The sequence below is a fragment of the Cebus imitator genome, unplaced genomic scaffold (assembly GCF_001604975.1).
Source record: "Cebus imitator isolate Cc_AM_T3 unplaced genomic scaffold, Cebus_imitator-1.0 Scaffold42, whole genome shotgun sequence".
In the NCBI taxonomy this organism is placed as follows: Eukaryota; Metazoa; Chordata; class Mammalia; order Primates; family Cebidae; genus Cebus; species Cebus imitator.
This window is the reverse complement of record NW_016107357.1, coordinates 1,845,519-1,865,434: the sequence shown is the minus strand read 5'-3', so window position 1 is coordinate 1,865,434 and position 19,916 is coordinate 1,845,519. Positions and strand designations below refer to the sequence as shown.

The following is a 19,916-nucleotide window of genomic DNA, read 5'->3' as shown; positions in this document are numbered from 1 at the left end:
CTTATCTACATCATTTGTGGGATTTCCCAAAGCCTCTATTATATAACACTTTGTTCTAGAGTCACTGCACACTGAATACTTGAAAATATTAACATTGCATTCTTAAATGAGAGCTTGCATTTAGACTTTCTATTAATTCAAATGTTTCAATGAATGCATCCTATAATTATACTTGCAAAGATACTCAGGGGATAAAAATAGGTCAGTAATCAGAGAATTGTCCCTAGAACTATGGAAATTTCCACAACCATCTGTGGAATAGTCTTCCCTTTTGAACTCCTGGTTGATTTTTCCAAAGATTATAGGAACCTCGAAATAGCATTCTGTTTGAGAGAGACTTAGATTTTGTGTGAGTAAAAGTAATTTAACTTTTAGGTAAATGTTAATGGTATTTGTAATTAGAAAATGATGCTGCAGCTTCCCCAGAAGGGATTTCGGTTCACTAGATAATTTGTTCACATAGTGTATCTGATGCTAAGTAGATTGTTGTGGAAGTAGGAGCAGAGAGATTCTTTCCATGCACCTCTGTTGCACTTCATAGTGTAAGGGCTGCTTTCAGGCTCACTGTGATGGCACTGGAGGTTTTAAACTATATTTGTGAGAAATGGTCCCTGAGTTTTGCAAGTTCAACCTCAGGTGGTCCATATTCAGGTATTGTATCACTATGATCAACCACATTTAGCCACGCTACACAGCATCCAACACACCATTTCCCGCTTAGATTTATGGAGGTTTTAGGCAGAAGACACGGTAAGACAGTAGAAGACAAGACAAATTGAGGAAGAAACTTCTGTTTGAAGGCTTCATGCACAACTCCAATTGGTTCCCTTTATTGGTAAAGTTTTCCTTTGTTGCTTTTCTTTCTGGTCTCTTGAGGACTTCACCAATAACTCATGGAATGTGTCAGCTCTAATTGCCTGTGTGGATTGGCACAAGTCATGCCTCAAAATTGGAACGTTGTCACATATAACATAGTCCTGCAGGGGGATAAATGTGGCCTGGAAAATGTTTTATCCAAACATTCCTTAAAAGCAATTGTGTTCTGCCATGGTAAGAGGCAGACAACTTTTAAGAACCAGCTGAGTGAATTCCCAGGATGCCAAAGTTTCAACAGGTGTCAGGACACTGCTTCCTCCCCCTTCCCTTAAAAATGCAGATGGCCTCCTCCCTCCAAGGACTTCAGACAATGGCCAATTGCCCTCTGGGGTACTCTGCCACAGTTGTAGCCAGGGCAGCTTTCCAAAAGAAGTGGGTAATTGGTGAGTGGTGAGGGCAGATGAGGGATCTATGAACCTGGGCTGGCTTTGGTGAGTGCCTCCTAATTGATGAGCAACTTACACAAGTGTTGCTGATGGCCACGTAATAGCTGTCAAGCAAGCCTCACTGGAACGGGTTTGAAGAAAGCATAGAAGCTATCTGTAGGGGGAAGATTTGCCGCTAAGAAAGATGCCATGAGGTAAGCATATAATATGATTAGGGAGAAGAAGAATGGACACGGACATCTGTGGAGCACCTATTGTGTGCTGGCACTATGAGTTGACATTTCCACACATTTTATCACAGGACTCCACAGGTCAAGTACTTACATTCTCATTGCAACGTCTGTTTTCTTTAAAAATAAATTGTGGCAACCTGGTTCCTGGCAACCAATTAAGTAGTAAACACTGGGCTATGTAGACAAATCAGTTCTTTGCTTATTCATTCTCCTTTCTTTTGCACCAGGCAGACAGGTGCTGGGAGGAAAACATGCTTGAAGCAAACACCGCAACATAGTAGGGAAAACATGCATTTCAAATGTAGTAAGCTCAGATAACGTTCCTCTAACCTCAGAAACATTCCTCATTAAAGGTGCATATGCAGATACCAAAACAGTTGTTGAACATAAAATAATAATTATTATTTTGGCTACCTAAAACTAATCAACTTGTTGATTTAATTTTTGGAAAAAATAATCGAAGAGTTGAATTGCTCTTTTTATCTGGAGAGATTGAGTTGGCTGGGGACTACTATAAAACCAAAACTATCAGTTGGGGAAGGACAATCAAAAGCTGCCACCAGGGAAGGGCTCTCTACAAGAAAAACTTTCAAAAAGTTCCCATAGAAAACTTCAGGCCCACAGGAAATGTCTAGTTGAGATGATGGATCACAGACTGCCCCGATCACCAGACATGCATGGCAACCTTCTGCAGGCACCATCATGTGAAGGAACAATTCTCCTTTTTGTCCTAGGATATGTCTTTTTTAGGAAATGACAAACCATGATCTTCTAAACATTTCATGTTTGATATTTGACATTTTCCCAAGACTCCAGCCCTGACTTTGCCATGCAATAGAATGGGGAGAAATTCTTCTTTTTTAGAGATGGGCAACATTGCTTTTAGAGAGCTGGGCAGATACGCAACCATCTCCCAACAGTGCGTGGAGCTGAGATAATTGAGATTCATGGAGAAGTGAATATGAGTCTGTTACCACATCACATCATAGATCCGCTTCTTCTGATAGTAGTTCAAATATTTGCAGTTATCATGAAAATATCTTTCATTGAAATGGTCTCATTTTTGTGAAGATGTTCTCATACATTTCCATCCCACTTGGTTAGACAGTTATTGACGAATGCTAGCATTGTACTGCATTAGATTTACCTGAAATATATTTCTTTTTTACTATAAAATTCCTTTTCTATCCTCCCAAATGGTCTGACACAGTCGGTCTGGGATAGATCTGAAAATCTGTAATTTCAGGAGCTGTCAGGTGACTGTTGCATGCCCTGGGTTTGGATCAGTGAGGACAGGAGGAAGTGCCCATCCATACAGAAGTGTGAGAGTTTTGCTCTGAAAGTCTACAACCGTAGACTTTTTCAAAGTGTCTGACAAAGAAGACCGGGTTACAGAGCTTGATCTAATTGACCCAAATCTTTCCCTGTTACTGGCAGAAATATCTGGCCTTTAGCAGGTTGGTAAAGCCCATTTTTCATTCAGTTAATTCTTCCTTGAACTTCTCCAGAAATAACTATTAATAGTCAGTCTCTTCTGCAGGTCAGAGTTAAACTGTTGTAGATTGAATTGTGTCCTCCCTAAAAAGGATAGTTTGGAGTCCTAACCCCTAGTATCGCAGAATATGACCTTATTTCAAAATAGGGTCTTTATAGAGGAGATTAAGTTAAAACGCAGTTATTAGGGTTGGCCCTAATCTAACAGGACTGATGTCTTTATAAAAGGGAAATTTGGACAAAAGAACAGACACACATCAAGGGAAGACAGTATGAAGAAATGCCCCCACACACACACAAAAAAAACCCTAATCATTTAGCCAGAGTCATTTTTTCTTGTTACTAGTAGCCTCAATATTTCTAGTGCATCTCATACATATGTTATAACCCAACAGCATAATTCACATGTGTCTGTCTTCCCAACACCACTGTATTCTCAATACCTGTAAAGTCTTTCGTAATTTTTTTTCTGATTCTTTGGTTGCCCTGGTGTGTTTTTCTGTGATTGTCCTAACACAGGTACAAGAAAACAAGCATCTATTCATTAATTCAACAAATAATTACTGAACATATTCTATATGTCATATTTTGTTTTAGGTTTTTTGTTCTAGATTCACCAAGTAAACAAAACAGGACTTTACTGGTCACCCATTTCAATATTTTTGTTATTGACAAAGAAAGCAGTGACAAAGTTAGGTGATTTTACCATGTCCCACAGTATGTCAGTGGCAGAGCTGGAGCTACAGTCCTGTCTACGCCCCTTTTCAACTTAACAAACATTTGTTAAATTGCCATAAGCTCAATTGTGTACTAGCGGCTGGAAACAGGATAAATAAGGAGCTGTATTAGTCTGTTCTCACACTGCTATGAAGAAATACCTGAGACTGAGTAATTTATAAAGAAAAGAAGTTTAATTGACATGGTTCCATATGGCTGGTGAGGCCTCAGAAAACTTACAATAATGGTGGGAGGCACCTGTTCACAGGGCGGCAGGAGAGAGAATGAGTGCCAGCAGGGAAATGCCAGATGCTTATAAACCATCAGCTCTCGTGAGAACTCTCTCACTATCATGAGAACTGCATGGGGAAAACCGTCCCCAAGACTCAATCACTTCCCATCAGGTCCCTCCCATGACACATAGGGATTATGGGATTACAATTCAAGCTGAGATTTTGGTGGGGCACAGAACCAAATCATGTCAAGAATGGTCTCGAATAAGAAGCATAGGACTGGGAACACTCGCTGATTATAGGGAGGCTCCTGGAAGTGGGATCTGACGATTCCAGAAACCCAGCATAACAGGGCACAGACTGAGAACAAGGGGCCACTTTGTCCCATCATATCATTTCTGCAACTAGCACTTTGGCTTTTAAAGACGCATACTGAAAGACAATGGCACAGTGAGATTCCTCGACTAAATCTTTTACTTCAAGTTAAGCCCAGTTGACCAATTTTTTGTTTTTCTCTCTACATTTGTTTCATTATTTTTTCTTTATGTAGGCAGTCTTGCTGGGAGAGTAACTATTCCCTGTTGCTCTTCTTACCACAAAAGAAGTTTATTGCTGTGATGGTATATACAGGACATCAATCTCCACTAAATGTGTGGCACACATAATGTTGATGCCCAGGGTCCCCAGCTCCCTTTCTGGCTCAACTCCCTTTGTCCATCCTGCCCTTCCACTTCCTTCTTGCCCTGAGGTATTCAATGGTCTCACTATTCCAGGTCCCTGATGGAGATTAACAAATCAAAATCCATCCTAGCATGTTTCAGTTGAAATTGTTTCCTGTGCTGCCCTATTGAGGATATTCATATTTAAAACTGTGTATATATATATATATATATATATATATATATATATTTCCACAAGAATATATTATGTATATCATATATATATATATGTGTGTGTGTGTAAATATATATATATATATATATATATACAAAAATTTGGAGGCAGCCAGTGATTTCTTGGAAGGCCAGGTTATGAGCAAAGGGAAGATGTGCACAGTGGTGATGTGAAATTTGATATTTCACTAAATGAAGAACTGCCACTTGATTTAAAGTTCTCCCCAGTTTTCTGTAGAGTTTAATTTTGGTTCAAATGAAGAAATTAGTGTTACACCCATGCTTGAGGACGGGCCAAACTGCATGACTTCACATCGCTTTTAGAGCAGTATTGAATTACATAACTTCTTAACTTGTTTGCTCCCAACAGCCTGAGATTCGGGATTTTTCAGAATTGAGATTTGGGCCTGAGGAGAGGGTTTCCAACTCCAGGGCTGGCCAGACCTTGGTGATGTCACCTGAGGAACGTGTCTGTGTTCTTTCAGTTGGGTTGGCATCTATAGGAGAGAAAATCCCATGTTGGAGGGAAAGCCTAAGAGATTATATTGGGCCTGTTTCCTTACCAGTAATTTTTTTTTCTTTTCTGCTTAATTATGTCTGTTCTCTTAGGCTGAATGATTTTCCTAGTTCTGATCACACAGCACAAAGTCTCTCTCAGTACATTCTGTTCCTTTTACAAGGTCTCTGCCCAATTACAGGAACACACTCATCTCTTCTCCAAACAACCATTACTTGCTGAAATAAAGAAACTAACTACAAAATAATTCAGGGAAATAAGATTCAATCAGGGAAAAACCTAAAGCAACTCTTTTATTTAAAAAAGGCAGTTAAAAAGGATTCTGTTTGCAATGGTGAGTATAATTATTCATATATATTGATACAATTACCTAATATTTATGTCATTTCTCTAATCTCATCAGATCTAGTTATTATGCTCCAAAAGAGGCACAAAAATAACATTTCCTCTACTATCTCTGACCTGACCTGGAATGTTAGTAAAATCAGGGTCCTGGTTTTCTTTGTTCAGTGCAGAGGAGGTGGTTGCAGAGACAACAGAAAGACTCGAGAATAGAGTGATAATTTAGTAGATTAGCAAAAAGAGTTGCCATCTAGGTTTGCTAGTCTTTGATAGAAACAAAGGCATGTATCAGCTAAAGTTCAGAGACAGGTTTGCCGTCATATGCTTGAAGTCCTGGCCTTTCACTTTTATGAGCAATTTTGTATTTGAAATTTTGCTTCTTCTTTTTTAAAGCAGTTCCCCTCCCACATACATTCTATGTGTTTCAGGAAGACAAGCCATACATCCAGCCTTAGTCTAAGGCCTATTAGCAAAAGAAGCACAGCTCAGCTTATTCCCAGATAGAAAAGCCATGCCATCTCAAGGCTAGTGACTGCACGGAACACAGAGAGTTTTTGGCTTTTTCTTTTTATTCCCCACTAAAAATGTTTAGAAAAGTTTGTCACACGTACATTACTGAAGGTTTCTACAGGCTGAAATCATTTCATACAATAGCCCAACTTACTTAGGAGTAGGTTGTGCTGTTCCACTTAGTGATGCTTTGCTTGTATGTAACCATCAGTTTCATCAAGGGCTTTGCCAGTGAGCCTTAGGTAATATTTGTATTTTCATTATCACAGATGTCAGTCAGCACTACCTTTTATGCTGAACTCTATAGAATGCCAATATTCAACACATTTTGACCTGCAAAAACTTCACTTTCATAAGGTCTGACCTAATATTGTTCAATCACATGTAAATTACAAAAACAAAGGCTGGTAATATTATAGCTTATGGGAGTCATATAGCCATTGTTTGTAAACAGAACTGCTTTCAAATTCTTCTCCAGAGCTGTCTACTAGAAATAGAACACAAGACACAAATGTGAGCCACATATGTAATTTTAAATTTTCTAGTAACTGTACTAAATAAGTGAAAAAAACAGGTAATATTAATAATATACTTTATTTACTCCCATATATTCAAAATAGTATTATTTAGACAGGTAATCAATATAAAAATCATTAATGAGACATTTTACATTTTACTCTTTTGTACTAAGTCTTCAAAATCTGGTGTTTATTTTACACATCTGGCATATCTCAATTCACATTAGCCATCTTTCAACTGCTCAATGACCCCATGTGGCTGGTGGCTAATTAATGGACAATGAAGTTCTGGACCCTTCACTTAAACTGAGTGGTCTTTGACAATTTAAGTGTTCTGAGTCTGCGCACTTCCTTGTAAAATGGAGTTATATTTTTTAAAAAAACCTACATCATAGGATTAAATATGAGATTAAATAAATTAAAAGACAACAGTATGTGGTAGGCGCTCAGAATACGGTAATGATCAATACTGCATTATCATGTTAGGGAGTGGGTCATTCAACTAGCCACTGTTCTCTTTTACTTTGAATTTTAGTTGATGGACTTCAGCAAAGCTTAAAATGAACATCTCCCCTGTAAATAACTTCTGTCAGTCCTGTAACCAGAAGGTTAACATATAGAGTTATAGAATATTCTCAGGAATTACTGATGTCCTGATCAATTTACGAGATAAGGGTCTGGAGGTTTTACACATTTAGTATCAAGATGGAGAAATATGAGCGCAGGTTATAGTCTGGAGGTTGAAAGTTCATTACAAGATTGCCAAGAAACCAAAAACAGCAGGCTGGGAAACATTGTTAAGCCTGCCTGCCATTTACTCTGCCAATTACAGACCAAACCCTAAGCAAAGTACCTTTTCACGTGCCTATTCACTTAACAAGGGCACTAAAACACACAGGCAAAACGCCGTAGAGCAGGTATTCTCATCTTCATTTTAAAGATAAATAAAGGCCCAGAGTTGCTGATAAATTTGCCAAAGTTGGTAAGGCTGTTAGGTGGCTTTTTTCATCTCTCTGATTCTACGATGCCTTCTATGCTTACTCAACAATTAAATATAATGTGGGTTGGGGTGATAGGTCTGGGACTGGCCACGCTGCACGGAAGCATTAACTAATGGGTTTAGAGTGACACACTCCCTCGCTGTCTTTGAGTTGGCTATAAAAGATCAAACACCGATGAGATTGCAGAAAAGGGAATCATTTTCTCTTCTACCTCAATACTCGAACTGATGGTTTGTTTCTAGATGATGTTTAGACAACACAACAGGCACACACTAATTCTTTCACTAGACAAAGCAACACTACCAGATTGAGTCACAACTTCTTTTTTATCACTTCTATTTATTAAGAGATTGGCAACTTATTTGAAAAGTCTGGTCTTGCAGGCAACAGCCAAAAACATTGGAGGAAACAGGGTGGGCTTTTTGGTTTTGGTGCAGTAGTACCAGTGAAACTGTCAGACGAGTAGCTAATCCCAAACAACCAAGCCCAAAGAGCACGTGGCTCTTGTTATATCTGGCTGGCTCAGTAACTATCCAAGTTATGGGGCTACAGGGGATACTGTCTAGACCAGTCCTTTTGGCCCTGGCGTTGGCAGAACATAGAACCAGAAAGCCAGAGCATGGTGCAAACATCTCTCTGCATTTTTTCTGGTCGGCAGTCAAGCTGGATGGAAACTAAATCTCAAACAATTACCAAATAGCAATAAATAAGGGAATAAAAAGACTGCACAGGGATTTCTTCCATCCTTGATGGATATGGCCTGACTCCTGTGCTTTAAAGCATGACTTCTGAAGTGACTATCCTTAAGGAAAAAAGCACAGAGGGCAATCTAAAAGGTGGTATGACTTTTCCAGCTTGAGAGAGTCTTATTGCATCACAGGTGTTTTCTAGACTCAGTGACGGTACCGATAGGAAAAAGACATCCACATATCATTGAAATAATTTATTTACCACTAGAGCACCACAAAAACAGACATACATCGTGTTAAAATACAGCATAATTGGTCATCAAAATACAAAACAGCTAATCTTATATTCCATTTTTTAAACCATGCCAACGATCAAATTGTATTGCTGATTAACACACAAAAAATTGCTGCCCACTTGCGTACTACCACTTCCCCCCTGCCTTCCCACCTCCACCCCCCTCCCGCAGCAACATTTACTTATGGGAAATAAAGACCTTATAGAACCCCCCAAATTAAAAAAAAAAAAAAAGATTCAAGAGATCTTAAAATAGAGCTTTTAAAATATTATCAGTGCATTCATGAGGAAAGACAAAATAATACAAAACAAAATGTCATCCTATCTGAGAGGAAAATACCTGCAGAAATAAAAGTGATTTACACATAATTAATAGAAAAGTGGAAGACAAAAAAGAAATAATCAACACACACTCAAATCTGGGATTGGGTTACATCCAACACAAGGGCTGCTTACTATTGTGCCATCCCATCTCTTGCTTTTCCAGTTTTCAAACTTGCGAATCCAATCTTTACTTTAATTAATGGTCAGGAAATTCCAAAAAAGAAGTAGACCATATCAAACAACTTCACTTTGGATTCTCACCTCCTTATGCTGCTCTTTAGGCGAAACTGCAAATATTCCATTGCTTTACCTATGAATTTTTATTTTAAAGCAAAATAAGTGACAAGTGACAAACTGACATATTCTATAAACCCCAAATGAGGATACCTCTTCTGCAATGATGTGGCAAATGATTTATTAAAGCAAGGTAAACATTAGCCTCAGCTATAGATAACTCTCACTCAGAGGAAAGAAAGAATTTTTTGATCATAGGAAAAATTGGCTTGTGCCTTTTCACCTTGACAGAACATTTATGAAAATCTTAACTTCAGTGAAATACACAAAATGACTTAGGCTGATCTGGACTTTTTCCCCTTTTGAAAAATCAACTAAAATGTCTATCTTTCAATTTCCCCCTGAATATTAAAAACCTGACTAAAGAAAAAGATGTTTCCTATGAAGTGTCTGCTTTGTGATAACAATAGAATTTTATAAAAATATTGATTACACCAAGGTAGAGAAAACTTTCTTAATCAAGAGTCTGAGTTTTAGTTAGATCCCTAAATCCTTGCTAAAACTAAAACATTCAACCTCAATTTTCCGTTTATCTATAACGTTCCTCCTTTTCCTAACATAGAAGCTTGTTAACGTCTGACATAGTTAGTAATGATGCTTAGAAGATGAAGGAAGACCACTGAACTCGAACCCATCTTTTTTGTAAAAGGAAAAAAAGGACAAGTGGACCCAGGTAGCTTATTCATAATAATGAACAATACACAAAGCACAAGTAGGGCAAATATCATAAAAAATGCATTTGTAGTGCAAGTCAAAATACAGGGGCTTTACTCAAAAGTACTGGCCAGCTAAAAGAAACATACATTTGTGAGTGATCATTAAAAAGAGCCGAAATTTAAGTCAATCTAAATCGTAGTTGACATTATTACAGAATATAAAAAATATGGTAAAAATTTACACATTACACATAAAGTAGTTAATGTTTTGATTTAATAGTTTGCAAAAGAGATCTGCAGATGTGTTTTCAATTATGCTGGCCTCTGTATCCATCTATTTTAATAATATAGGTATGGTTACATATACCGAAACAAAGGAAAAAAAAAAAACCTATAGCATAGCTATACAGCAATATTTTAAGGTCTGAAGTTTGACCAGTACATGTCAAAACATTTCAACATTTCATTGGTTTACTAAACTGACAAAGAACCATTTACAATTAAAAAGAAAAAAAAAAAATCTTACAGACTTATTCTGACTGAAAGTTTCTTTTATTAACAGGCTTTTTAGGTTTTGGATCTTACAAGAAGCTTCCTTAGGCAGCTGGTACATAACATGTGTTTTCAGGGTCTTTATCTTAATGTAGACTTTCTCGGTCATATAATAACTCACTTGGGTTTTCATCCCATTAATATGGCCTCTTTTTTTCTGGCTCGTTTGAGTTCAAGTTCCTTAAGCCATCCATGAGTTTCTGGCAAAGTATTTGGTCTCCACTTTATACACCTGTTTTATTTTCCAAGGGCAATGAAACGTTCATTATATAGTAACACACAATAAATAACTCACTGTTAACTCTAAGAGTAAGAATGGGAAGGGTGCCTATTGCATAGCAATACAGAGAAATCAAGTGAGGCGTGGGATAGGAACGGTACGTACAGCAACTCCACTTAATGGGATTTTCCTGTTTTGTTTTGTTGTTGTTGTTCACATAATTAACACTAATAAATTCTTCCAGTGTTTATTTTTTCTTTAAAAAAATTTTGCTTCTTGTCTCTCTCACTTACAAAGTAGGTGAAATGCAGAATAAGGCCTTCAACTTTTTTTGTGTCAGGTGCCAGTTTTAACAAACAGAACACAGACTTCCAAAGTGTCTGAACTAGTACCGCCTTTTCCAATGTTTTTCTAACACTGATGAACCAAGGCTCTCTTACGTTTTCTCGTTACAAGCATCATCATTGTCGTCGTCATCATCATCGTCGTGACTTTGGTCTTGCCACTTTTCCAAGAATTTTAGCTGCATTTGCAAGACTTTACAATCATATTAGAAAGCTGTTCAATCTTGGGTGTTTTGCCGATGTAGTAGAGAATGGTTAGAGGTTCTAAATCTTGGGACACGCAGCAGGGAGAAGCAGATGCTTCTGGATTTATGGTATTATATAAGCTCAGGACCTGAAAGGACACAGGAGAGGAGAGACAACATAGGGACAAACACAATTAGTTTTTAAAAAACAATTCTGCATTGTGATCAGTCACAGCACTGAGCAGGCAATTTAAATTATTTTCGGTTCCTGATTTCCTAAATTACAGTCAAATGGAACGCATTCTTCACACGTCTTAAGCAAATGATCCTGTAAGAGTCAGATTGGAAAAAATTGCTCATTCAACAGATTTTCCCAGTTTTTCCAGTAAGTCTTTCCTCTGATCGGTGCTTGGTCACACATATTTCCTAGGTCCCCACAAAACTGGATCCTTGTAGTATTTGGTCTTATTTCTACACTACTCTCTAAATGAAGTTGTTTCCTGAGTATACATTTTAAATTCCATCGAGATTAAAAGCTCCCTCCAGGTCAGGAACTCTATAGACTTTGTTTTTATCTTGTAGCCCTAGTAAGTCTTCTCTGGACAAAATGAAATTCATGTACGAAGTGAAGAAATGAATACATAAGTAAGCAGAAGAAATAAAAAGTTTTATCAAAACTCTCATAAGAGCTTTAATCTACCCTCGGGTATAGAAAAAGACACCTGTCTGCAACGTGGAATCTTTCCACAGGCTGGGCGCAGTGGCTCATGCCTGCAATCCAAACACTTTGAGAGGTCAAGGCTGAAGGATTACTTGAGTCCAGTAGTTCAGGACCAGCCTGGACAACAGACCCAGATGCTGTTTCTTTAAACACATAAATAAGGAAGGAAGGAAATGAAATCTATGTTGTGTCTCCTCGGGCCAATTTAACATATCCTCAATTTTCATTTAAAAAAAAAAAGCCTTTTTATTTACCATTACTTCATAAACACAATGATGGTAGGAACAACATAAAAGTTGATCTCTAAGATCGCCTCTAAGAATTATTCACTTTCTTACATTTTGCTTAAAACGATCATAATAGCAATCACGATCGTAATCAACCCTCCATTAGCCTTCCAGGAGGTAAATGGTAGTTGCTGAGTTGGAGGAATGAATGGCAAGTCCGAGAACAGAATGAAGAGACAGCTCTATAATTAGCCCTATTATATCTTTAACCCCATTCTGTATCAGAGGGGTGTGCAACTTTTACTAATGGAAGTATGTAGGTTCCCTGCTGATGATACAGAGACATTTCCAAGGATGCCATTAATGTGTTAGTCAAACAGCAAGTGACCTTTTCCTCGAGATTCACTGCAATTTTTTCAGCCTAAGACAGAAGATCTGTTCAGCACAGCAACACTGACTACTTTATTAAGCTACCTCTGACTTCTTGGGTAACTGTCCAAACCACATATTTGTGACCATGACAGTTATTCTTCCTCTCTCCTTGAAAAACAAGCATGGTCTCAGCCTTCACACACTCCCTCTGTGTATCAGAGAGGAGAATTATGTTTCTACTTGGCAACAGGGCCTTGCCCACATTACAGCTACTGCTGCCGCAGCTCAGAGGAGGCAGCCTGGCCAGAGAGCTCAGACAAAGGGACAGGCATGAGCAAGCTTCCCTCACATGGCCAAGCACACGGTCGCCCCCGAGTGCCAAAGTCTACAGGGGAGTTTGGAAAACAGCTGAAGGAAGGGGAGCCATATTTGTCAATTTAAATTCCAGCATATGCAGGCATTTATAAATAAATATACTTTATGCTCCATGAACACATGATTTTTCATATGAACTAAAAAGAAATTTTTATAATACAGATTGTCTAAAATAATTGATAACCCCCAAACTCATGAATTCAGCTGAATGTAATATGTGATCTTTTTGGCAGCTGATTCATTTTCCTACCCTGCAGTGAAGGCAATTTTTCTAATGCCTCTTTAACAGGGAGATTTACAGAGGCATAAAGAGCAGAATAGAAACCCCAATGTGTAGCCACATTTTAGGAATTAAACCCAGTAAGACAGAGCAAATGGAGGCCTGGTTATAAAACAAGGAGGTGTGCATGCCAAGCCTTGGTTTGTCACTAATTTTCTATTTGGTCTTGGGCATCATCTAGACTACATGATCTAGTCCTCAATTTCTTTAAGAAAATGAAAGGGTTGGCTAAGATAACTTATGAAGTCCTTTCTATCTCTAAAATCCTGATGCGCCATAAGGAGGAAGCACGTGAACAAATATCATTATTACACAGAAAAAGTCTTCTCTAATCTTGGCTGGAAACCCATACCATCCACTCTGAAAATTACCTTCTGAATTAACCCTCTATCTTCATTGAAATAATTTGATAAAATACTCAGATCCTTGATTACTTTGTGTTACATTTAAAAAAAGTAGAGAAACCAATTTTCAAATCATTTTCACATATATCATCTTTTGTACTTCATATCAACTCTTGAGTTTGGCACTATTATTTTAAAGATAATTTCTAATGCAAACATTTCTTCTTACTGATAAGAAGCTGAGGTTTAGAGATGTTAAATTACTTTCTAACTGTCATACATTAGTAAATTGCTAGCGTATTTACTAAAAATCACATAAGCCCAGGCATTAACTGAAATCCCCAAAATTCATTCTTATATAACAGTCCCTGATGGAGATGATAGCAAATACTTTTTTAGATGAAGACCTGGGTCCCTTCACACTCTATCTATAAAGGACACTATGTGACATATTGATTCTAAAAAGGGTATTTTTTTGGCTATTTATGCTTATAGCTGTTAAGAATATAAAATTCATGAAGGCAGAGAGTAGAGTAATGGTTACCAGAGGCTGGGAACAGGGTAAGGGTGAAGAGAAGTTGATTAATAGGTACAAAAATACAGTTAGATAGAAGGAATACATTTTAATGTCTTATAGCACAGTAAGTTTACTATAGTTCACAATAATTTATTGTGTATTTTAAAATAACTAGAAGAGATGATCTGTAATGTTCCCTAAATGATGAAATAATACATTTTTGAGGTGATGGATATCCTAATTACTCTGATTTCATCATTAACACAGTATATACATGTATCAATGAACCTCATTAATATATGCAATTATGTATCAATAAAAAATATTTTTTAAAAAGGATATAAAATGAAGAAAAAATTAAACAAAACTTCCCTCCAGTTGTTTATAACTGGGCAGGTGAGACCTACAGTTTGAAACTGACCAGTGTTACATTCTGATTTCACCCACAGTCTACATTCTTACTCCCCACCTATTGGGGGGTGCAAAAATAATCACGGTTTTTGCCATTGAAAGTCATGGCAAAAACCGGGATTACTTTTACACCAAACGAATGAGACATTTCTCCAGTACCCATATATGTGTGATGGTAAAAGGGCACTGGGTTAATTACAACTCATTTGTAAATACAATCAGCAGGTGCACATGGTAACCCAAGAAGAGAGCTAACGGGTTAGCCGAACACTCACCCTGCTGTGCTGAGTGTCTGAACTCCATAAATATGGGCATGCTCCAGCACAGAAGTTGGCATTGTACCCTTTGGGTTCGTGTATCCATTTCCACCCAAGATCCCTCTTGAAATCAATGTAAAGTGGGCGTAGGCAGCAATTGTCCTGCACATTTCTGTTAAAAAAAAAAAAAAAAAGCAATGGAGATTTTAAAGCTGATTCACCACCCTCACTCTACCACCACCTCACCCCAAACCAGAAAAATGACTCATTCATTTATTCAACAAACATCTAAAAACCAAATATCATGGGCCCAGGGAGTGGCTGGATGAAGCCCTTTCCAATCAACACTGGGCAGTTCTGCCATCCAGCCTCTATTGCACTTTCAAATATAAAACGAAAGTACAACAGCAATTTTCAAAGAACCATCTAGGGCATTTTCCTTTGAGAATCAATCCTTTATTTCACCATGTGTTCCCTGACAAGGAATGAACCAGAGATCAAGAAACATGAGAGTCTTGCTGAGGGTAACCACTGGATCTGGTAATCAAAAACTGCCACTTTCCTCATAGCCTCTGATGCTCTGAGCACTTCATCAGTGAGGACCCTTCCCTGCCCTATACCTCAACAAAATAAGGAGGGAGCCCTCCTCTTACTGAGACCACATAAGAACATTCACATTCTCCCTCCATGCACTCATGTGGGAATAGGAAATAAATTCTTCTTGCTTCTCTCATATGTTGTTGCTAAAGCCGTGACAGATGGCATTATTCTGCTGTCTCATCTCTGTTATATGAAAGAAGTGTGACTACGAGCACTTGGACTTGGTGAGGGTGAAGGCTTCATACAGATGGTGGGTCTTCCTTAATTAAGGAGTTGCCATCATGCACCTCAAATAAGCTTCTATTTGTTATGAGGAGCAGAGAGCTCACTCTCTTCTTCAGCACCAAAGAACTTCCAAGGAATTTGAGGGAAAAAATTCAGGGGGCTAGTTTTCTCCCTTCCCACTTGGTTCATTGCTAAAGAGCTGATGAATATAAGCCTCTGGGAAGAATGGTGTTATGATTTGGAGGAGCTGTACTGCACTCTTCCTGGCATTAGCAATGAGTTCCACTTGGGTCAATACACGGTAGAAGAAAGGGCAAAGGCAGTGTAAGAGTTAACAGATGCAATTACTTGGTTCTATTTTTATTTCCTTTACCTAAAGCAATAGGCTGCATCCAAAGCACGCTTCTTCCGCCGGTTGGTCTGTTGTGACTCAAGTCTGTAGGAGGGCAATAACATTAGCAGGAGATGTGGGGTCTTCCCACTGTTTTTTTTCCTATTGGACTTTAGAGTTCTCTGATCACCACTGGTATATGTGGAGGTGCCATCAATACCTTGAAAAAATGCATTTGGGTAATAAACATTTAGCTTCACCTTCATCAAATATAACCAGCCATATTTTTTTCCTTTGTATATTGTCACAAATAGCAGTGATGACCACCAAAGCAGCATCAGCTGGCAACAGTCATTCCCCATGGAAATAGATATGGCACAACAGGACTACAACTAACCCACATGACAATTAATTAACACTTCTAAATGGGGCTCTTGTCAGAAGGCAGTTTGGTATCAAAGCCAGGGCTGTTGGTTGTGAAAGTTACTACAGAAGCAGTGTTTGACCTATAGACCAAGGGCAATCTAGGCAGTTTATTTTAGTCAATCCTCAGTTTAGGCTGTGTTCAAACCCTCAACAACTGAACACATGGCAATAGAACATGCCTTGTCACCCGCTGGTTCACACTCTTCCTAAGACTACTAAACTCAAAAGACTTTCCTAATGAACATAAACTGAGACTTAACTGAATTGGAGTGAATTAGGTTCAAGTGAAACAGAAGTCACCCTTACCTAATGCTATTTTGGGAAGCTGTGAAGAAAGGGCTTTTTCATTTATTTTATGGCATCCTCAACACTTTCCTGATTCCATCTGAGATTTAGAAACTTGAGCTCCCCAAAGCATGCTCAAGAGACTGCCAGTTTAAGCATTTAATCTCCACACTCCAGAGAATCATGACTAGGTTAGAGACTGAAATAAATCTCTAGACCTCTGGGAGTATTTTTCCATGAGCAAGGGCTGCTGTAGTCTTCTAAAAGTGGATGGAGGTCCTGGGTGATGTTAGGAGGGCAGGGAAATCAGTTCTCTGGCCTGGCACTGTGGACGGATGCTGCACTGGCACATGGGCAGATTCCCTCTCACCTCTCATCATCCAACAACTCATCATCTAATACATGAAGCGACCTGAACCCTTGATATCTCCTTACTCTCCATGACAAAAGTCGAACTTACTTAAAGGTGAGCATGGGGAAAGCCAAAACCCTTTTAATGTGTGTATAAACTAATATAAAATTCTGATAAGGAAGCCACTTGAAATGTTGGGTACGGGCTAGAAAAGGTGGAATGTTCTTATACATGGAAGGTTAGTTATGGAAGCTGTAGATGAGGAGACTCCTTTCTTCCGTGAAATATGGTTATTGGTTCCCAACGTTTGGTTTGGGGGATTATGAATGAATTTTCTTAAATGCATGCTATATTTCTCTATAATATCAGTATAGATGGTAAGTTGGTTTGCTAAAATGAAGAACACAAGGTGTTATCTTACTATTGGAGGGCTAATGAGTTAATCACTTAGTACTGACCAAGTCATCACTGGGCATCAGGAATTATAAACTGGGAACCAATCCGTTCTTCCAGTCTTTTATTCTTTCACATATGTATATCCAACCATATCATTGTCCAAATGAATGAAAGTCCCCAAGCCTCACCAGTCTCATTTTCACATGTAAACTGATTTTTATCCCCATGAAATTATTAATATAGACCCTTCCCGCTCCCATCACATATGACCAAGTTACAGTTACCTGCAAATCTTGCTTCTAGTTCTTCGCTTTTATTTGGGATGATGTAATTATTAGATGGTACAAAAGTACAACAGGGACAGTGTAAACTTATTTTAAATCCCAGGTTCCTGTCTGGAAAACAATAAGTCAAGGAGGTCATTTGAATGTATGTCGATATTCTTAAATCTGCAATCAATTTAAAGTAACTTAGGGATACTGAACGTCTCAGGAGGAAAAGAGAGAGTGGCTTATAACCTTTATGGTGAAGCCATTCATGAACAGCATCAGTTACATCAAAAGAGAGCCATTCGCCTTCTGCTCTTGTTTTCACAACTTTGCTGTCGATGTAGCGCTGGGTTGGAGATGTTAAATCTTTGGACTTGAGAATCTAGAGGGGAAAAGAGCAAGAAAAAAGGCTGAGTTGGCATTCTGACAGCATGACTAAACCAAAACTTTAACAGTGTTCTAATTCATTATCTAAATTTAGCTCTACTGTAGTATAGCCATGTATTGTCATTTCAATAGCATGGTCACATGCATAAAAACATAACACCAGGCTATTTGCCATGAAAAACAGAGCTACTAAATCAGCTGCATGTTATGATAAAGGTGACAGGAACCATAAAGCCAAGTGTCTAAAAGAAAGTGACAGTAATTATTTTACTTTGCTGACCTAAGCTTTGCAAGGTTTTAGTCATAAATTCTATGCTATTAAGTTAATGGTTTTCTTGTTCTGCTTCCCTACTTATTTAATTTGGGGAGTTGGGGTACAGGAAGGGACAAGAGAAGAAGTCCAGTTCAAGGACCCAGGCACACTCTAAAAGGCCCTGAATTATAAATCTCCTTCTAATAAAGAAAGAACGGTCCTAACCTTCGTTTCTAAATCTATTGCTATTAAAATAGGTGTCATGCCTCAGCTTTTGAGGTAAGTCTCTGGCTGGGATTTTTACTCTCAATGTGACTTTTTGTGATGTATAGAGATATTCCAGCTCCTGCAGACTAAGAATGAATCTAAGCAGAAGTAATTTGGCATAGTGCATAGATGAGTATCTGAAAGTAAATCAACCTAAACACTGAGACTTTAGAAAGGTGTATTTATCTCAGGCTGGGCGCAGTGGCTCACTATAATCCCAGCACTTTGGGAGGCTGAGGGGGATGGCTCACTTTAGGTCATGGGTTCAAGACCAGCTTGGGCAACAATGGTAAAACCCTCTGTCTCTATTAAATACAAAAATTAGTCAGGCATGGTGATGGGTGCCTGTAATCCCAGCTACTCGGTAGGCTGAGGCAGGGGAATCGCATAAACCCAGGAGATGGAGGTTGCAGTGAGCTGAGATTGCACCAATGCACTCCAGCCTGGGCAACAGAATGAGACTCCTTTTCAAAAAAAAAAAAGTTAAAATTTCAAGAAAGATGTATTTATTTCAAATGAGTAAAGCACAACTGCAGTATATTCCTGGGTTTCAACAAGAAGTGAATATTTTAGGTGGTTTTTTAAAAAATGCTACTTTGAAATGATAGTGCTTTAGGAACTAAATCATGATTTCAAGTCTTCTAGAGCTGTAGTAAATCCCTACCGAAACCCCGTATCCTGCTGTTCCTCAGTACTAAGGGGTTCTGTCATTTTTGTACTATTCTTCCTGATATGAAGTCTACCTGTTTTGTGGTCACTTCCATACCTATGGGTTTCATCTCTCCACCAAGTTCATAAAACTTCCCAGGTCAGGGATCCTGTCTTCAATTTGATATCATTTCAAAGCATAGCACTCAATTGAATCAATATCTATTAAATGCTTACTTCAGTATTTAAAAGATCTTGTAAAACAAAAATGCATAATCTTTCCACTGATTTGAAAATGTTCTTTTCTTCCATGTGTGTACATGATTTGTTTCAGGTAATTTGGCAACAAACACTTCCTGAAATATTTGGCATAATAGTAGACTCTTTTTCTGGATTAAGTGGGTATAGAAAAGGAAGGAGATTCTGACACAAGAACAGAAAACCAAACACTGCATGTTCTCACTCATAGGTGGGTGTTGACAATGAGAACACGTGGACTCAGGGAGAGGAGCATCACACACTGGGGGCAGTTGGGGGGAGGCTAGGGGAGGGACAGAGGGGCCTGGGGAGGGATAATATGGGGAGAAATGCCAGATATAATCAAAGGGGGAATAGAGGCAGCAAACCACCTGGTTATATATGCACCTATGCAACAACCCTGCATGACCTGCACATGTACCCCAGAATCTAAAGT

General features: G+C 38.4%; 1 protein-coding gene across 2 annotated transcripts in view; it reads right to left on the bottom strand.

Annotated features, from left to right (window-relative positions):
* Positions 1-8,648: 8,648 nt before the first annotated feature.
* TGFB2 (transforming growth factor beta 2) overlaps positions 8,649-19,916 on the bottom strand; it is a 92,877-nt gene continuing 81,609 nt past the window's right edge. For both annotated transcript variants that reach the window (XM_017526316.2, XM_017526317.2), the window contains 5 exons: positions 17,917-18,049; positions 17,683-17,793; positions 15,982-16,159; positions 14,802-14,955; positions 8,649-11,428 (listed from right to left, as the gene is read on the bottom strand). In XM_017526316.2, the coding sequence (XP_017381805.1) occupies positions 11,270-11,428; positions 14,802-14,955; positions 15,982-16,159; positions 17,683-17,793; positions 17,917-18,049 (735 nt within the window). In that variant the 3' untranslated portion in view covers positions 8,649-11,269. The remainder of the gene's footprint in view (positions 11,429-14,801; positions 14,956-15,981; positions 16,160-17,682; positions 17,794-17,916; positions 18,050-19,916) is intronic.